The sequence below is a fragment of the Salmo salar genome, chromosome ssa16 (assembly GCF_905237065.1).
Source record: "Salmo salar chromosome ssa16, Ssal_v3.1, whole genome shotgun sequence".
Classification (NCBI taxonomy): Eukaryota; Metazoa; Chordata; class Actinopteri; order Salmoniformes; family Salmonidae; genus Salmo; species Salmo salar.
Window position 1 is genome coordinate 26828538 of NC_059457.1, and position 22564 is coordinate 26851101.

The window sequence follows — 22564 nt, forward strand, 5'->3', positions numbered from 1 at the left end:
TATTTATGTGTGCATGTTTACCTTATCAGCTAGCTTCATATACAAACAGTAGACCATGACATGAAGCAGTTACCAGATAGCTTACTGCCTGAAGACCTGAACTTACCTTGGAGCCAGTTCAAGGAGTTTTCTGTTTTCAGGGCAGCGCCTTGGCCCAGGCTCTTGTAAATGATAGGTTCATTTCCTTGGAAATTACTGACCGTACCAGCATACAGTTCTCCATCTATAATGTAAGGAACGATAAGATGAAGACAAACAATATCTGGACCTAGAGAAGGAGCCTCTGTCACTCATAACAAACCCTGGAATCTAGGAGGGAAGTGTTGTCTGCTAGTATATTTACAGTATGGAAGACACTAAGGATGGTAAAATATACATTGCAGCTACTGTATATAAAATATTTTATAATTGATAAATCAGTAATTAAGTATGTCTACATTATGTTATACAGTATGTATTGTGTACACAGTCATATAGAAGCCAAACATATTTCCCTGACAGTAAATAAGTGACCCATATAGTGATCCTACCGGCCATGATGGCAGTGGACTTGTACTCAGGGTTGAAAGGGCAGCGGCTGCGTCCGTCCTCTGTCACTATCTCTCCAGTCTGGCTTCTCACCAGGGTGAAGTCAGCTGTGTTCTGGAGAGGACCCAGAGAGAAAGAGAGCCTTGAGGAGAAGTAGGGCTGTAATCTACACTGACAATTCCCACTGCCTGCTGGCCACTCTGTTCGCTACTACAGCGCTGTAGCACAAATTCTGGGGCGGGAACCAGTATGTGGTCACAGTCGGTCACTTTGGGGTGGGTCAAACCACAGGGTGTGGTTTGATGTGGGTGTCTCTTGTGTGTGTTCGCAGGTGGGAGGAGTTAGCTAAATCATTTTGCCAATTAGCTTCAGCGGCTGTAGCGCAACCGTGGGAAAATTGGTTTGACTTTGGATAGCATATCTCTGGGGCTGTTTAGGGACCGTCAATAAATTACACAATGTAAATGGGACAGTATGTTCATGTTGCACAACTTTTAGTAATCTCATTAAATGCTTTCAATATTTGTATATGAAAATGTATAGATGGTTTGAAGTTTTTAAGTCATTGACATTTGAAGCTATTGACCTTTTAAAATATTGTCCGATGTACACTGTGCAATTTACTGATGGCCCCTAACCAGCCCCATAGGGATATCGAATGTCAAACCAAATTGACCATGGGCATTACAATTGGGTCGTGTGCAGCTGCGCTCCGAATGTATGATTATGTGCGTGCTGCCAAACTCTTACGCTACCCTTCATTTTTTCCATTATCTTGCAAATCTCAGTTTTGGATGAGACGGACTTTATGACCAAATTTATCCTATTTTCACTTTGTAGTACATTATTACACTATAATAAATATTTGGACTCATATTTATGCCACATAGGCCATTTTCAAATGAGAAATAGCTTTTTAGGGGCTGTCGCTCTTTATTAAGTAAATGTTATTATACAATTCCTTTTAAAAGCGATCTGGTGATGGGGAAGATGAGGAGTGCTGCTTACAGAAGGAATGGACATAACTTTCTATACTGTACTTTATATCTCTCTGTGTGGGCTGAGACTCAATGGTTGTGATAAGAGAGACACAACCTAAAGTTAAGCCAAGATACTTCCCCTCCTCCCTTAATGTATCCCCCCCATATTGAAGTAGTATGAAGGGGAAAGGGACACACATTTGAGATGTTCTTTGACTGTCAATATTTTTAAATGGAAATGTCAATGTTATTCTGAATTGCCTCAGAGACTTGTCTCTCCATCAGCAGAACACTTTTAAAGATGCACTTCCTCTCAAATCTATGAGTTCTAAAACATCTTCATACAACCCAGAGCCACACATGCTCACTAAGCATCGATAAGGGGTATAATTGGAATATGCTGATTTCAGGTGAAAAAATATGCAGTCTCCAGGGGGATAATCTCATGGAGAAGAAAATATGTACCTTGATTGACAGAGTGAATTACAAGGCTAATTACATCTCTCTACAACACAGGCATGGTGGTTCTCTCTACAGCACACAGGCATGGTGGTTCTCTACAACACACAGGCATGGTGGTTCTCTCTACAGCACACAGGCATGGTGGTTCTCTCTACAGCACACAGGCATGGTGGTTCTCTACAACACACAGGCATGGTGGTTCTCTCTACAGCACACAGGCATGGTGGTTCTCTCTACAGCACACAGGCATGGTGGTTCTCTCTACAGCACACAGGCATGGTGGTTCTCTCTACAGCACACAGGCATGGTGGTTCTCTCTACAACACACAGGCATGGTGGTTCTCTCTACAACACACAGGCATAGTGGTTCTCTCTACAACACACAGGCATAGTGGTTCTCTCTACAACACACAGGCATGGTGGTTCTCTCTACAACACACAGGCATGGTGGTTATCTCTACAACACACAGGCATGGTGGTTCTCTACAACACACAGGCATGGTGGTTCTCTCTACAGAACAAAGGCATGGTGGTTCTCTCTACAACACACAGGCATGGTGGTTCTCTCTATAACACACAGGCATGGTGGTTCTCTCTACAACACACAGACATGGTGGTTCTCTACAACACACAGGCATGGTGGTTCTCTCGACAGCACACAGGCATGGTGGTTCTCTCTATAACACACAGGCATGGTGGTTATCTCTACAACACACAGGCATGGTGGTTCTCTACAACACACAGGCATGGTGGTTCTCTCTACAGAAGAAAGGCATGGTGGTTCTCTCTACAACACACAGGCATGGTGGTTCTCTCTATAACACACAGGCATGGTGGTTCTCTCTACAACACACAGACATGGTGGTTCTCTACAACACACAGGCATGGTGGTTCTCTCGACAGCACACAGGCATGGTGGTTCTCTCTATAACACACAGGCATGGTGGTTCTCTCTACAACACACAGGCATGGTGGTTCTCTACAACACACAGGCATGGTGGTTCTCTCGACAGCACACAGCCATGGTGGTTCTCTCGACAACACACAGGCATGGTGGTTCTCTCTACAACACACAGGCATGGTGGTTCTCTCTACAACACAGAGGCATGGTGGTTCTCTCTACAACACACAGACATGGTGGTTCTCTGCAACACACAGACATGGTGGTTCTCTACAACACACAGACATGGTGGTTCTCTACAGCACACAGGCATGGTGGTTCTCTCTACAGGACACAGGTATGGTGGTTCTCTCTACAGGACACAGGCATGGTGGTTCTCTCTACAACACACAGGCATGGTGGTTCTCTACAACACACAGACATGGTGGTTCTCTACAACACACAGACATGGTGGTTCTCTCTACAGCACACAGGCATGGTGGTTCTCTCTACAACACACAGGCATGGTGGTTCTCTACAACACACAGGCATGGTGGTTCTCTCTACAACACATAGGCATGGTGGTTCTCTACAACACACAGGCATGGTGGTTCTCTCTACAACACACAGGCATGGTGGTTCTCTGCAGCACACAGGCATGGTGGTTCTCTGCCGCACACAGGCATGGTGAATCTCTCTACAGCACACAGGCATGGTGGTTCTCTCTACAGCACACAGGCATGGTGGTTCTCTCTACAGCACACAGGCATGGTGGTTCTCTCTACAGCACACAGGCATGGTGGTTCTCTCTACAACACACAGGCATGGTGGTTCTCTCTACAACACACAGGCATGGTGGTTCACTCTACAACACACAGGCATGGTGTTTCTCTCTACAACACACAGGCATGGTGGTTCTCTCTACAACACACAGGCATGGTGGTTCTCTCTACAGCACACAGGCATGGTGGTTCTCTCTACAGCACACAGGCATGGTGGTTCTCTACAACACACAGGCATGGTGGTTCTCTCTACAACACACAGGCATGGTGGTTCTCTCTACAACACACAGGCATGGTGGTTCTCTACAACACACAGGCATGGTGGTTCTCTCTACCGCACACAGGCATGGTGGTTCTCTCTACCGCACACAGGCATGGTGGTTCACTCTACAACACACAGGCATGGTGGTTCTCTCTACAACACACAGGCATGGTGGTTCTCTCTACAACACACAGGCATGGTGGTTCTCTCTACAACACACAGGCATGGTGGTTCTCTACAGCACACAGGCATGGTGGTTCTCTCTATAACACACAGGCATGGTGGTTCTCTCTAAAGCACACAGGCATGGTGGTTCTCTCTACAGCACACAGGCATGGTGGTTCTCTACAACACACAGGCATGGTGGTTCTCTACAACACACAGGCATGGTCGTTCTCTCTACAACACACAGGGATGTTGGTTCTCTACAACACACAGGCATGGTGCTTCTCTCTACAGCACACAGGCATGGTGGTTCTCTCTACAACACACAGGCATGGTGGTTCTCTCTACAACACAGGCATGGTGGTTCTCTCTACAACACACATGCATGGTGGTTCTCGCTACAATACACAGGCATGATGGTTTTCTACAACACACAGACATGGTGGTTCTCTCTACAGCACACAGGCTTGGTGGTTCTCTCTACAACACACAGGCATGGTGGTTCTCTGCAACACACAGACATGGTGGTTCTCTACAACACACAAACATGGTGGTTCTCTACAGCACACAGGCATGGTGGTTCTCTCTACAGGACACAGGTATGGTGGTTCTCTCTACAGGACACAGGCATGGTGGTTCTCTCTACAACACACAGGCATGGTGGTTCTCTGCAACACACAGACATGGTGGTTCTCTACAACACACAGACATGGTGGTTCTCTACAACACACAGACATGGTGGTTCTCTCTACAGCACACAGGCATGGTGGTTCTCTCTACAACACACAGGCATGGTGGTTCTCTACAACACACAGGCATGGTGGTTCTCTCTACAACACACAGGCATGGTGGTTCTCTACAACACACAGGCATGGTGGTTCTCTCTACAACACACAGGCATGGTGGTTCTCTGCAGCACACAGGCATGGTGGTTCTCTGCCGCACACAGGCATGGTGAATCTCTCTACAGCACACAGGCATGGTGGTTCTCTCTACAGCACACAGGCATGGTGGTTCTCTCTACAGCACACAGGCATGGTGGTTCTCTCTACAGCACACAGGCATGGTGGTTCTGTCTACAGCACACAGGCATGGTGGTTCTCTCTACAACACACAGGCATGGTGGTTCTCTCTACAACACACAGGCATGGTGGTTCACTCTACAACACACAGGCATGGTGTTTCTCTCTACAACACACAGGCATGGTGGTTCTCTCTCCAACACACAGGCATGGTGGTTCTCTCTACAGCACACAGGCATGGTGGTTCTCTCTACAGCACACAGGCATGGTGGTTCTCTACAACACACAGGCATGGTGGTTCTCTATACAACACACAGGCATGGTGGTTCTCTCTACAACACACAGGCATGGTGGTTCTCTCTACAACACACAGGCATGGTGGTTCTCTACAACACACAGGCATGGTGGTTCTCTCTACCGCACACAGGCATGGTGGTTCACTCTACAACACACAGGCATGGTGGTTCTCTCTACCGCACACAGGCATGGTGGTTCACTCTACAACACACAGGCATGGTGGTTCTCTGTACAACACACAGGCATGGTGGTTCTCTACAGCACACAGGCATGGTGGTTCTCTACAACACACAGGCATGGTCATTCTCTCTACAACACACAGGGATGTTGGTTCTCTACAACACACAGGCATGGTGCTTCTCTCTACAGCACACAGGCATGGTGGTTCTCTCTACAACACACAGGCATGGTGGTTCTCTCTACAACACACAGGCATGGTGGTTCTCTCTACAACACACAGGCATGGTGGTTCTCTCTACAGCACACAGGCATGGTGGTTCTCTCTACAGCACACAGGCATGGTGGTTCTCTCTACAACACACAGGCATGGTGGTTCTCTCTACAACACACAGGCATGGTGGTTCTCTCTACAACACACAGGCATGGTGGTTCTCTCTACAGCACACAGGCATGGTGGTTCTCTCTACAGCACACAGGCATGGTGGTTCTCTCTACAACACACAGGCATGGTGGTTCTCTGTACAAAACACAGGCATGGTGGTTCTCTCTACAAAACACAGGCATGGTGGTTCTCTACAGCACACAGGCATCGTGGTTCTCTCTACAGCACACAGGCATGGTGGTTCTCTACAACACACAGGTATGGTGCTTCTCTCTACAGCACACATGCATGGTGGTTCACTCTACAACACACAGGCATGGTGGTTCTCTCTACAACACACAGGCATGGTGGTTCTCTCTACAACACACAGGCATGGTGGTTCTCTACAGCACACAGGCATGGTGGTTCTCTCTACAACACACAGGCATGGTGGTTCTCTCTACAGCACACAGGCATGGTGGTTCTCTCTACAGCACACAGGCATGGTGGTTCTCTACAACACACAGGGATGTTGGTTCTCTACAACACACAGGCATGGTGCTTCTCTCTACAGCACACAGGCATGGTGGTTCTCTCTACAACACACAGGCATGGTGGTTCTCTCTACAACACACAGGCATGGTGGTTCTCTCTACAACACACAGGCATGGTGGTTCTCTCTACAACACACATGCATGGTGGTTCTCGCTACAACACACAGGCATGATGGTTCTCTACAACACACAGACATGGTGGTTCTCTCTACAGCACACAGGCTTGGTGGTTCTCTCTACAACACACAGGCATGGTGGTTCTCTGCAACATACAGACATGGTGGTTCTCTACAACACACAGACATGGTGGTTCTCTACAACACACAGACATGGTGGTTCTCTCTACAGCACACAGGCATGGTGGTTCTCTCTACAACACACAGGCATGGTGGTTCTCTACAGCACACAGGCATGGTGGTTCTCTCTACAACACACAGGCATGGTGGTTCTCTCTAAAGCACACAGGCATGGTGGTTCTCTCTACAGCACACAGGCATGGTGGTTCTCTACAACACACAGGGATGTTGGTTCTCTACAACACACAGGCATCGTGCTTCTCTCTACAGCACACAGGCATGGTGGTTCTCTCTACAACACACAGGCATGGTGGTTCTCTCTACAACACACAGGCATGGTGGTTCTCTCTACAACACACATGCATGGTGGTTCTCGCTACAACACACAGGCATGATGGTTCTCTACAACACACAGACATGGTGGTTCTCTCTACAGCACACAGGCTTGGTGGTTCTCTCTACAACACACAGGCATGGTGGTTCTCTGCAACACACAGACATGGTGGTTCTCTACAACACACAGGCATGGTGGTTCTCTATACAACACACAGGCATCGTGGTTCTCTACAACACACAGGCATGGTGGTTCTCTCTACAGCACACAGGCATGGTGGTTCTCTCTACAGCACACAGGCATGGTGGTTCTCTCTACAACACACAGGCATGGTGGTTCTCTCTACAACACACAGGCATGGTGGTTCTCTCTACAACACACAGGCATGGTGGTTCTCTCTACAACACACAGGCATGGTGGTTATCTCTACAACACACAGGCATGGTGGTTCTCTACAACACACAGGCATGGTGGTTCTCTCTACAACACACAGCCATGGTGGTTCTCTCGACAACACACAGGCATGGTGGTTCTCTCGACAGCACACAGGCATGGTGGTTCTCTCTATAACACACAGGCATGGTGGTTCTCTCTACAACACACAGACATGGTGGTTCTCTACAACACACAGGCATGGTGGTTCTCTCGACAGCACACAGCCATGGTGGTTCTCTCGACAACACACAGGCATGGTGGTTCTCTCTACAACACACAGGCATGGTGGTTCTCTCTACAACACAGAGGCATGGTGGTTCTCTCTACAACACACAGACATGGTGGTTCTCTGCAACACACAGGCATGGTGGTTCTCTACAACAAACAGGCATGGTCATTCTCTCTACAACACACAGGGATGTTGGTTCTCTACAACACACAGGCATGGTGCTTCTCTCTACAGCACACAGGCATGGTGGTTCTCTCTACAACACACAGGCATGGTGGTTCTCTCTACAACACACAGGCATGGTGGTTCTCTCTACAACACACAGGCATGGTGGTTCTCTCTACAGCACACAGGCATGGTGGTTCTCTCTACAGCACACAGGCATGGTGGTTCTCTCTACAACACACAGGCATGGTGGTTCTCTCTACAACACACAGGCATGGTGGTTCTCTCTACAACACACAGGCATGGTGGTTCTCTCTACAGCACACAGGCATGGTGGTTCTCTCTACAGCACACAGGCATGGTGGTTCTCTCTACAACACACAGGCATGGTGGTTCTCTGTACAAAACACAGGCATGGTGGTTCTCTCTACAAAACACAGGCATGGTGGTTCTCTACAGCACACAGGCATCGTGGTTCTCTCTACAGCACACAGGCATGGTGGTTCTCTACAACACACAGGTATGGTGCTTCTCTCTACAGCACACATGCATGGTGGTTCACTCTACAACACACAGGCATGGTGGTTCTCTCTACAACACACAGGCATGGTGGTTCTCTCTACAACACACAGGCATGGTGGTTCTCTACAGCACACAGGCATGGTGGTTCTCTCTACAACACACAGGCATGGTGGTACTCTCTAAAGCACACAGGCATGGTGGTTCTCTCTACAGCACACAGGCATGGTGGTTCTCTACAATACACAGGGATGTTGGTTCTCTACAACACACAGGCATCGTGCTTCTCTCTACAGCACACAGGCATGGTGGTTCTCTCTACAACACACAGGCATGGTGGTTCTCTCTACAACACACAGGCATGGTGGTTCTCTCTACAACACACAGGCATGGTGGTTCTCGCTACAACACACAGGCATGATGGTTCTCTACAACACACAGACATGGTGGTTCTCTCTACAGCACACAGGCTTGGTGGTTCTCTCTACAACACACAGGCATGGTGGTTCTCTGCAACACACAGGCATGGTGGTTCTCTGCAACACACAGACATGGTGGTTCTCTACAACACACAGACATGGTGGTTCTCTACAACACACAGGCATGGTGGTTCTCTCTACAACACACAGGCATGGTGGTTCTCTACAACACACAGGCATGGTGGTTCTCTACAACACACAGGCATGGTGGTTCTCTATACAACACACAGGCATCGTGGTTCTCTACAACACACAGGCATGGTGGTTCTCTCTACAGCACACAGGCATGGTGGTTCTCTCTACAGCACACAGGCATGGTGGTTCTCTCTACAACACACAGGCATGGTGGTTCTCTCTACAACACACAGGCATGGTGGTTCTCTCTACAACACACAGGCATGGTGGTTCTCTCTACAACACACAGGCATGGTGGTTATCTCTACAACACACAGGCATGGTGGTTCTCTACAACACACAGGCATGGTGGTTCTCTCTACAGCACACAGGCATGGTGGTTCTCTCTACAACACACAGCCATGGTGGTTCTCTCGACAACACACAGGCATGGTGGTTCTCTCGACAGCACACAGGCATGGTGGTTCTCTCTATAACACACAGGCATGGTGGTTCTCTCTACAACACACAGACATGGTGGTTCTCTACAACACACAGGCATGGTGGTTCTCTCCTACAACACACAGCCATGGTGGTTCTCTCTACAACACACAGGCATGGTGGTTCTCTCTACAACACACAGGCATGGTGGTTCTCTCTACAACACACAGGCATGGTGGTTCTCTCTACAACACACAGACATGGTGGTTCTCTACAACACACAGACATGGTGGTTCTCTACAGCACACAGGCATGGTGGTTCTCTACAGGACACAGGTATGGTGGTTCTCTCTACAGGAAACAGGCATGGTGGTTCTCTCTACAACACACAGGCATGGTGGTTCTCTGCAACACACAGACATGGTGGTTCTCTACAACACACAGACATGGTGGTTCTCTCTACAACACACAGACATGGTGGTTCTCTCTACAACACACAGGCATGGTGGTTCTCTACACACACAGGCATGGTGTTCTCTCTACAACACACAGGCATGGTGGTTCTCTCTACAACACACAGGCATGGTGGTTCTCTCTACAACACACAGGCATGGTGGTTCTCTCTACAACAGCACCCCCCACAGGCATGGTGGTTCTCTCTACAGCACACAGGCATGGTGGTTCTCTCTACAGCACACAGGCATGGTGGTTCTCTCTACAACACACAGGCATGGTGGTTCTCTCTACAACACACAGGCATGGTGGTTCACTCTACAACACACAGGCATGGTGGTTCTCTCTACAACACACAGGCATGGTGGTTCTCTCTACAACACACAGGCATGGTGGTTCTCTCTACAGCACACAGGCATGGTGGTTCTCTCTACAACACACAGGCATGGTGGTTCTCTCTACAACACACAGGCATGGTGGTTCTCTCTACAACACACAGGCATGGTGGTTCTCTCTACAACACACAGGCATGGTGGTTCTCTCTACAACACACAGGCATGGTGGTTCTCTCTACAACACACAGGCATGGTGGTTCTCTACAACACACAGGCATGGTGGTTCTCTCTACAACACACAGGCATGGTGGTTCTCTCTACAACACACAGGCATGGTGGTTCTCTCTACAACACACAGGCAGGGTGGTTCTCTCTACAGCACACAGGCATGGTGGTTCTCTCTACAACACACAGGCATGGTGGTTCTCTCTACAGCACACAGGCATGGTTGTTCTCTCTACAGCACACAGGCATGGTGGTTCTCTCTACAACACACAGGCATGGTGGTTCTCTACAACACACAGGCATGGTGGTTCTCTCTACAACACACAGGCATGGTGCTTCTCTCTACAGCACACAGGCATGGTGGTTCTCTCTACAACACACAGGCATGGTGGTTCTCTCTACAACACACAGGCATGGTGGTTCTCTCTACAACACACATGCATGGTGGTTCTCGCTACAATACACAGGCATGATGGTTCTCTACAACACACAGACATGGTGGTTCTCTCTACAGCACACAGGCTTGGTGGTTCTCTCTACAACACACAGGCATGGTGGTTCTCTGCAACACACAGACATGGTGGTTCTCTACAACACACAGACATGGTGGTTCTCTACAGCACACAGGCATGGTGGTTCTCTCTACAACACACAGGCATGGTGGTTCTCTCTACAACACACAGGCATGGTGGTTCTCTACAACACACAGGCATGGTGGTTCTCTATACAACACACAGGCATGGTGGTTCTCTACAACACACAGGCATGGTGGTTCTCTCTATAACACACAGGCATGGTGGTTCTCTCTACAACACACAGACATGGTGGTTCTCTACAACACACAGGCATGGTGGTTCTCTCGACAACACACAGCCATGGTGGTTCTCTCTACAACACACAGGCATGGTGGTTCTCTCTACAACACACAGGCATGGTGGTTCTCTCTACAACACACAGGCATGGTGGTTCTCTCTACAACACACAGACATGGTGGTTCTCTACAACACACAGACATGGTGGTTCTCTACAACACACAGGCATGGTGGTTCTCTCTACAGCACACAGGCATGGTGGTTCTCTCTACAACACACAGGCATGGTGGTTCTCTCTACAACACACAGGCATGGTGGTTCTCTACAACACACAGGCATGGTGGTTCTCTCTACAACACACAGGCATGGTGGTTCTCTCAACACACAGACATGGTGGTTCTCTCTACAACACACAGACATGGTGGTTCTCTCTACAGCACACAGGCATGGTGGTTCTCTCTACAGCACACAGGCATGGTGGTTCTCTACAACACACAGGCATGGTGGTTCTCTATACAACACACAGGCATGGTGGTTCTCTCTACAACACACAGGCATGGTGGTTCTCTCTACAACACACAGGCATGGTGGTTCTCTCTACAACACACAGGCATGGTGGTTCTCTCTACCGCACACAGGCATGGTGGTTCACTCTACAACACACAGGCATGGTGGTTCTCTCTACAACACACAGGCATGGTGGTTCTCTCTACAACACACAGGCATGGTAGTTCTCTCTACAGCACACAGGCATGCTGGTTCTCTCTACAACACACAGGCATGGTGGTTCTCTCTAAAGCACACAGGCATGGTGGTTCTCTCTACAGCACACAGGCATGGTGGTTCTCTACAACACACAGGCATGGTGGTTCTCTACAACACACAGGCATGGTCGTTCTCTCTACAACACACAGGGATGTTGGTTCTCTACAACACACAGGCATGGTGCTTCTCTCTACAGCACACAGGCATGGTGGTTCTCTCTACAACACACAGGCATGGTGGTTCTCTCTACAACACACAGGCATGGTGGTTCTCTCTACAACACACAGGCATGGTGGTTCTCTCTACAGCACACAGGCATGGTGGTTCTCTCTACAGCACACAGGCATGGTGGTTCTCTCTACAACACACAGGCATGGTGGTTCTCTCTACAACACACAGGCATGGTGGTTCTCTCTACAACACACAGGCATGGTGGTTCTCTCTACAGCACACAGGCATGGTGGTTCTCTCTACAGCACACAGGCATGGTGGTTCTCTCTACAACACACAGGCATGGTGGTTCTCTGTACAAAACACAGGCATGGTGGTTCTCTCTACAAAACACAGGCATGGTGGTTCTCTACAGCACACAGGCATCGTGGTTCTCTCTACAGCACACAGGCATGGTGGTTCTCTACAACACACAGGTATGGTGCTTCTCTCTACAGCACACATGCATGGTGGTTCACTCTACAACACACAGGCATGGTGGTTCTCTCTACAACACACAGGCATGGTGGTTCTCTCTACAACACACAGGCATGGTGGTTCTCTACAGCACACAGGCATGGTGGTTCTCTCTACAACACACAGGCATGGTGGTTCTCTCTACAGCACACAGACATGGTGGTTCTCTCTACAGCACACAGGCATGGTGGTTCTCTACAACACACAGGGATGTTGGTTCTCTACAACACACAGGCATGGTGCTTCTCTCTACAGCACACAGGCATGGTGGTTCTCTCTACAACACACAGGCATGGTGGTTCTCTCTACAACACACAGGCATGGTGGTTCTCTCTACAACACACAGGCATGGTGGTTCTCGCTACAACACACAGGCATGATGGTTCTCTACAACACACAGACATGGTGGTTCTCTCTTCCACACACAGGCTTGGTGGTTCTCTCTACAACACACAGGCATGGTGGTTCTCTGCAACACACAGACATGGTGGTTCTCTACAACACACAGACATGGTGGTTCTCTACAACACACAGACATGGTGGTGCTCTCTACAGCACACAGGCATGGTGGTTCTCTCTACAACACACAGGCATGGTGGTTCTCTACAGCACACAGGCATGGTGGTTCTCTCTGCAACACACAGGCATGGTGGTTCTCTCTAAAGCACACAGGCATGGTGGTTCTCTCTACAGCACACAGGCATGGTGGTTCTCTACAACACACAGGGATGTTGGTTCTCTACAACACACAAGCATCGTGCTTCTCTCTACAGCACACAGGCATGGTGGTTCTCTCTACAACACACAGGCATGGTGGTTCTCTCTACAACACACAGGCATGGTGGTTCTCTCTACAACACACATGCATGGTGGTTCTCGCTACAACACACAGGCATGATGGTTCTCTACAACACACAGACATGGTGGTTCTCTCTACAGCACACAGGCTTGGTGGTTCTCTCTACAACACACAGGCATGGTGGTTCTCTGCAACACACAGACATGGTGGGTCTCTACAACACACAGACATGGTGGTTCTCTACAACACACAGGCATGGTGGTTCTCTCTACAACACACAGGCATGGTGGTTCTCTACAACACACAGGCATGGTGGTTCTCTACAACACACAGGCATGGTGGTTCTCTATACAACACACAGGCATCGTGGTTCTCTACAACACACAGGCATGGTGGTTCTCTCTACAGCACACAGTCATGGTGGTTCTCTCTACAGCACACAGGCATGGTGGTTCTCTCTACAACACACAGGCATGGTGGTTCTCTCTACAACACACAGGCATGGTGGTTCTCTCTACAACACACAGGCATGGTGGTTCTCTCTACAGCACACAGGCATGGTGGTTCTCTCTACAGCACACAGGCATGGTGGTTCTCTCTACAACACACAGGCATGGTGGTTCTCTCTACAAAACACAGGCATGGTGGTTCTCTCTACAAAACACAGGCATGGTGGTTCTCTACAGCACACAGGCATCGTGGTTCTCTCTACAGCACACAGGCATGGTGGTTCTCTCTACAGCACACAGGCATGCTGGTTCTCTCTACAACACACAGGCATGGTGGTTCTCTCTACAAAACACAGACATGGTGGTTCTCTACAGCACACAGGCATGGTGGTTCTCTCTACAGCACACAGGCATGGTGGTTCTCTCTACAGCACACAGGCATGGTGGTTCTCTCTACAGCACACAGGCATGGTTGTTCTCTCTAAAGCACACAGGCATGGTGGTTCTCTACACAGCACACAGCCATGGTGGTTCTCTACAACACACAGGCATGGTGGTTCTCTACAACACACAGGCATGGTGGTTCTCTCTACAGCACACAGGCATGGTGGTTCTCTGCAACACACAGACATGGTGGTTCTCTACAACACACAGACATGGTGGTTCTCTACAACACACAGACATGGTGGTTCTCTACAACACACAGACATGGTGGTTCTCTCTACAACACACAGGCATGGTGGTTCTCTCTACAACACACAGGCATGGTGGTTCTCTCTACAACACACAGGCATGGTGGTTCACTCTACAACACACAGGCATGGTGTTTCTCTCTACTACACACAGGCATGGTGGTTCTCTCTCCAACACACAGGCATGGTGGTTCTCTCTACAGCACACAGGCATGGTGGTTCTCTCTACAGCACACAGGCATGGTGGTTCTCTACAACACACAGGCATGGTGGTTCTCTATACAACACACAGGCATGGTGGTTCTCTCTACAACACACAGGCATGGTGGTTCTCTCTACAACACACAGGCATGGTGGTTCTCTCTACAACACACAGGCATGGTGGTTCTCTCTACCGCACACAGGCATGGTGGTTCACTCTACAACACACAGGCATGGTGGTTCTCTCTACAACACACAGGCATGGTGGTTCTCTCTACAACACACAGGCATGGTGGTTCTCTACAGCACACAGGCATGCTGGTTCTCTCTACAACACACAGGCATGGTGGTTCTCTCTAAAGCACACAGGCATGGTGGTTCTCTCTACAGCACACAGGCATGGTGGTTCTCTACAACACACAGGCATGGTGGTTCTCTACAACACACAGGCATGGTCGTTCTCTCTACAACACACAGGGATGTTGGTTCTCTACAACACACAGGCATGGTGCTTCTCTCTACAGCACACAGGCATGGTGGTTCTCTCTACAACACACAGGCATGGTGGTTCTCTCTACAACACACAGGCATGGTGGTTCTCTCTACAACACACAGGCATGGTGGTTCTCTCTACAGCACACAGGCATGGTGGTTCTCTCTACAGCACACAGGCATGGTGGTTCTCTCTACAACACACAGGCATGGTGGTTCTCTCTACAACACACAGGCATGGTGGTTCTCTCTACAACACACAGGCATGGTGGTTCTCTCTACAGCACACAGGCATGGTGGTTCTCTCTACAGCACACAGGCATGGTGGTTCTCTCTACAACACACAGGCATGGTGGTTCTCTGTACAAAACACAGGCATGGTGGTTCTCTCTACAAAACACAGGCATGGTGGTTCTCTACAGCACACAGGCATCGTGGTTCTCTCTACAGCACACAGGCATGGTGGTTCTCTACAACACACATGTATGGTGCTTCTCTCTACAGCACACATGCATGGTGGTTCACTCTACAACACACAGGCATGGTGGTTCTCTCTACAACACACAGGCATGGTGGTTCTCTCTACAACACACAGGCATGGTGGTTCTCTACAGCACACAGGCATGGTGGTTCTCTCTACAACACACAGGCATGGTGGTTCTCTCTACAGCACACAGACATGGTGGTTCTCTCTACAGCACACAGGCATGGCAGTTCTCTACAACACACAGGGATGTTGGTTCTCTACAACACACAGGCATGGTGCTTCTCTCTACAGCACACAGGCATGGTGGTTCTCTCTACAACACACAGGCATGGTGGTTCTCTCTACAACACACAGGCATGGTGGTTCTCTCTACAACACACATGCATGGTGGTTCTCGCTACAACACACAGGCATGATGGTTCTCTACAACACACAGACATGGTGGTTCTCTCTTCCACACACAGGCTTGGTGGTTCTCTCTACAACACACAGGCATGGTGGTTCTCTGCAACATACAGACATGGTGGTTCTCTACAACACACAGACATGGTGGTTCTCTACAACACACAGACATGGTGGTGCTCTCTACAGCACACAGGCATGGTGGTTCTCTCTACAACACACAGGCATGGTGGTTCTCTACAGCACACAGGCATGGTGGTTCTCTCTGCAACACACAGGCATGGTGGTTCTCTCTAAAGCACACAGGCATGGTGGTTCTCTCTACAGCACACAGGCATGGTGGTTCTCTACAACACACAGGGATGTTGGTTCTCTACAACACACAAGCATCGTGCTTCTCTCTACAGCACACAGGCATGGTGGTTCTCTCTACAACACACAGGCATGGTGGTTCTCTCTACAACACACAGGCATGGTGGTTCTCTCTACAACACACATGCATGGTGGTTCTCGCTACAACACACAGGCATGATGGTTCTCTACAACACACAGACATGGTGGTTCTCTCTACAGCACACAGGCTTGGTGGTTCTCTCTACAACACACAGGCATGGTGGTTCTCTGCAACACACATACATGGTGGTTCTCTACAACACACAGACATGGTGGTTCTCTACAACACACAGGCATGGTGGTTCTCTCTACAACACACAGGCATGGTGGTTCTCTACAACACACAGGCATGGTGGTTCTCTACAACACACAGGCATGGTGGTTCTCTATACAACACACAGGCATCGTGGTTCTCTACAACACACAGGCATGGTGGTTCTCTCTACAGCACACAGTCATGGTGGTTCTCTCTACAGCACACAGGCATGGTGGTTCTCTCTACAACACACAGGCATGGTGGTTCTCTCTACAACACACAGGCATGGTGGTTCTCTCTACAACACACAGGCATGGTGGTTCTCTCTACAGCACACAGGCATGGTGGTTCTCTCTACAGCACACAGGCATGGTGGTTCTCTCTACAACACACAGGCATGGTGGTTCTCTCTACAAAACACAGGCATGGTGGTTCTCTCTACAAAACACAGGCATGGTGGTTCTCTACAGCACACAGGCATCGTGGTTCTCTCTACAGCACACAGGCATGGTGGTTCTCTCTACAGCACACAGGCATGCTGGTTCTCTCTACAACACACAGGCATGGTGGTTCTCTCTACAAAACACAGACATGGTGGTTCTCTACAGCACACAGGCATGGTGGTTCTCTCTACAGCACACAGGCATGGTGGTTCTCTCTACAGCACACAGGCATGGTGGTTCTCTCTACAGCACACAGGCATGGTTGTTCTCTCTAAAGCACACAGGCATGGTGGTTCTCTACACAGCACACAGCCATGGTGGTTCTCTACAACACACAGGCATGGTGGTTCTCTACAACACACAGGCATGGTGGTTCTCTCTACAGCACACAGGCATGGTGGTTCTCTGCAACACACAGACATGGTGGTTCTCTACAACACACAGACATGGTGGTTCTCTACAGGACACAGGCATGGTGGTTCTCTCTACAGGACACAGGCATGGTGGTTCTCTCTACAGGACACAGGCATGGTGGTTCTCTCTACAGGACACAGGCATGGTGGTTCACTCTACAACACACAGGCATGGTGGTTCTCTCTACAACACACAGGCATGGTGGTTCTCTCTACAACACACAGGCATGGTGGTTCTCTACAGCACACAGGCATGGTGGTTCTCTCTACAACACACAGGCATGGTGGTTCTCTCTACAGCACACAGGCATGGTGGTTCTCTCTACAGCACACAGGCATGGTGGTTCTCTACAACACACAGGGATGTTGGTTCTCTACAACACACAGGCATGGTGCTTCTCTCTACAGCACACAGGCATGGTGGTTCTCTCTACAACACACAGGCATGGTGGTTCTCTCTACAACACACAGGCATGGTGGTTCTCTCTACAACACACATGCATGGTGGTTCTCGCTACAACACACAGGCATGATGGTTCTCTACAACACACAGACATGGTGGTTCTCTCTTCCACACACAGGCTTGGTGGTTCTCTCTACAACACACAGGCATGGTGGTTCTCTGCAACATACAGACATGGTGGTTCTCTACAACACACAGACATGGTGGTTCTCTACAACACACAGACATGGTGGTGCTCTCTACAGCACACAGGCATGGTGGTTCTCTCTACAACACACAGGCATGGTGGTTCTCTACAGCACACAGGCATGGTGGTTCTCTCTGCAACACACAGGCATGGTGGTTCTCTCTAAAGCACACAGGCATGGTGGTTCTCTCTACAGCACACAGGCATGGTGGTTCTCTACAACACACAGGGATGTTGGTTCTCTACAACACACAAGCATCGTGCTTCTCTCTACAGCACACAGGCATGGTGGTTCTCTCTACAACACACAGGCATGGTGGTTCTCTCTACAACACACAGGCATGGTGGTTCTCTCTACAACACACATGCATGGTGGTTCTCGCTACAACACACAGGCATGATGGTTCTCTACAACACACAGACATGGTGGTTCTCTCTACAGCACACAGGCTTGGTGGTTCTCTCTACAACACACAGGCATGGTGGTTCTCTGCAACACACATACATGGTGGTTCTCTACAACACACAGACATGGTGGTTCTCTACAACACACAGGCATGGTGGTTCTCTCTACAACACACAGGCATGGTGGTTCTCTACAACACACAGGCATGGTGGTTCTCTACAACACACAGGCATGGTGGTTCTCTATACAACACACAGGCATCGTGGTTCTCTACAACACACAGGCATGGTGGTTCTCTCTACAGCACACAGTCATGGTGGTTCTCTCTACAGCACACAGGCATGGTGGTTCTCTCTACAACACACAGGCATGGTGGTTCTCTCTACAACACACAGGCATGGTGGTTCTCTCTACAACACACAGGCATGGTGGTTCTCTCTACAGCACACAGGCATGGTGGTTCTCTCTACAGCACACAGGCATGGTGGTTCTCTCTACAACACACAGGCATGGTGGTTCTCTCTACAAAACACAGGCATGGTGGTTCTCTCTACAAAACACAGGCATGGTGGTTCTCTACAGCACACAGGCATCGTGGTTCTCTCTACAGCACACAGGCATGGTGGTTCTCTCTACAGCACACAGGCATGCTGGTTCTCTCTACAACACACAGGCATGGTGGTTCTCTCTACAAAACACAGACATGGTGGTTCTCTACAGCACACAGGCATGGTGGTTCTCTCTACAGCACACAGGCATGGTGGTTCTCTCTACAGCACACAGGCATGGTGGTTCTCTCTACAGCACACAGGCATGGTTGTTCTCTCTAAAGCACACAGGCATGGTGGTTCTCTACACAGCACACAGCCATGGTGGTTCTCTACAACACACAGGCATGGTGGTTCTCTACAACACACAGGCATGGTGGTTCTCTCTACAGCACACAGGCATGGTGGTTCTCTGCAACACACAGACATGGTGGTTCTCTACAACACACAGACATGGTGGTTCTCTACAGGACACAGGCATGGTGGTTCTCTCTACAGGACACAGGCATGGTGGTTCTCTCTACAGGACACAGGCATGGTGGTTCTCTCTACAGGACACAGGCATGGTGGTTCTCTCTACAACACACAGGCATGGTGGTTCTCTGCAACACACAGACATGGTGGTTCTCTACAACACACAGACATGGTGGTTCTCTCTACAGCACACAGGCATGGTGGTTCTCTCTACAACACACAGGCATGGTGGTTCTCTCCAACACACAGGCATGGTGGTTCTCTCTACAACACACAGGCATGGTGGTTCTCTCTACAACACACAGGCATGGTGGTTCTCTACAGCACACAGGCATGCTGGTTCTCTCTACAACACACAGGCATGGTGGTTCTCTCTACAGCACACAGGCATGGTGGTTCTCTCTACAGCACACAGGCATGGTGGTTCTCTCTACAACACACAGGCATGGTGGTTCTCTACAACACACAGGCATGGTGGTTCTCTCTACAACACACAGGGATGTTGGTTCTCTACAACACACAGGCATGGTGCTTCTCTCTACAGCACACAGGCATGGTGGTTCTCTCTACAACACACAGGCATGGTGGTTCTCTCTACAACACACAGGCATGGTGGTTCTCTCTACAACACACAGGCATGGCGGTTCTCTCTACAGCACACAGGCATGGCGGTTCTCTCTACAGCACACAGGCATGGTGGTTCTCTCTACAACACACAGGCATGGTGGTTCTCTCTACAACACACAGGCATGGTGGTTCTCTCTACAACACACAGGCATGGTGGTTCTCTCTACAGCACACAGGCATGGTGGTTCTCTCTACAGCACACAGGCATGGTGGTTCTCTCTACAACACACAGGCATGGTGGTTCTCTCTACAACACACAGGCATGGTGGTTCTCTCTACAACACACAGGCATGGTGGTTCTCTCTACAACACACAGGCATGGTGGTTCTCTACAGCACACAGGCATGGTGGTTCTCTCTACAGCACACAGGCATGGTGGTTCTCTCTACAACACACAGGCATGGTGGTTCTCTCTACAGCACACAGGCATGGTGGTTCTCTCTACAACACACAGGCATGGTGGTTCTCTCTACAGCACACAGGCATGGTGGTTCTCTCTACAGCACACAGGCATGGTGGTTCTCTCTACAACACACAGGCATGGTGGTTCTCTCTACAACACACAGGCATGGTGGTTCTCTCTACAACACACAGGCATGGTGGTTCTCTCTACAACACACAGGCATGGTGGTTCTCTCTACAACACACAGGCATGGTGGTTCTCTCTACAACACACAGGCATGGTGGTTCTCTCTACAGCACACAGGCATGGTGGTTCTCTCTACAACACACAGGCATGGTGGTTCTCTCTACAACACACAGGCATGGTGGTTCTCTCTACAACACACAGGCATGGTGGTTCTCTCTACAGCACACAGGCATGGTGGTTCTCTCTACAGCACACAGGCATGGTGGTTCTCTCTACAACACACAGGCATGGTGGTTCTCTCTACAACACACAGGCATGGTGGTTCTCTCTACAACACACAGGCATGGTGGTTCTCTCTACAACACACAGGCATGGTGGTTCTCTCTACAGCACACAGGCATGGTGGTTCTCTCTACAACACACAGGCATGGTGGTTCTCTCTACAACACACAGGCATGGTGGTTCTCTCTACAACACACAGGCATGGTGGTTCTCTCTACAGCACACAGGCATGGTGGTTCTCTCTACAGCACACAGGCATGGTGGTTCTCTCTACAACACACAGGCATGGTGGTTCTCTCTACAACACACAGGCATGGTGGTTCTCTCTACAACACACAGACATGGTGGTTCTCTCTACAACACACAGGCATGGTGGTTCTCTCTACAACACACAGGCATGGTGGTTCTCTCTACAGCACACAGGCATGGTGGTTCTCTCTACAGCACACAGGCATGGTGGTTCTCTCTACAACACACAGGCATGGTGGTTCTCTCTACAACACACAGGCATGGTGGTTCTCTCTACAACACACAGGCATGGTGGTTCTCTCTACAACACACAGGCATGGTGGTTCTCTCTACAGCACACAGGCATGGTGGTTCTCTCACAACACACAGACATGGTGGTTCTCTACAACACACAGACATGGTGGTTCTCTCTACAACACACAGGCATGGTGGTTCTCTCTACAGCACACAGGCATGGTGGTTCTCTCTACAACACACAGGCATGGTGGTTCTCTCTACAACACACAGGCATGGTGGTTCTCTCTACAACACACAGACATGGTGGTTCTCTCTACAACACACAGGCATGGTGGTTCTCTCTACAACACACAGGCATGGTGGTTCTCTCTACAACACACAGGCATGGTGGTTCTCTCTACAACACACAGGCATGGTGGTTCTCTCTACAACACACAGGCATGGTGGTTCTCTACAACACACAGGCATGGTGGTTCTCTCACAACACACAGACATGGTGGTTCTCTCACAACACACAGGCATGGTGGTTCTCTCTACAACACACAGGCATGGTGGTTCTCTCTACAACACACAGGCATGGTGGTTCTCTCACAACACACAGGCATGGTGGTTCTCTCTACAACACACAGGCATGGTGGTTCTCTCTACAACACACAGACATGGTGGTTCTCTCTACAACACACAGGCATGGTGGTTCTCTCTACAACACACAG

The 22564-nt window shown here is 49.6% G+C and overlaps 1 protein-coding gene across 3 annotated transcripts in view; it reads right to left on the reverse strand.

The window, feature by feature from the left end:
• The window catches only part of LOC106573467 (semaphorin-4B), a 137626-nt gene that overhangs the window by 17801 nt on the left and 97261 nt on the right, over nucleotides 1–22564 (reverse strand). For all 3 annotated transcript variants that reach the window (XM_014148547.2, XM_014148546.2, XM_014148544.2), the window contains exons 6-7: nucleotides 531–642; nucleotides 107–223 (exon numbers count right to left, since the gene is read on the reverse strand). In XM_014148547.2, the coding sequence (XP_014004022.1) occupies nucleotides 107–223; nucleotides 531–642 (229 nt within the window). The remainder of the gene's footprint in view (nucleotides 1–106; nucleotides 224–530; nucleotides 643–22564) is intronic.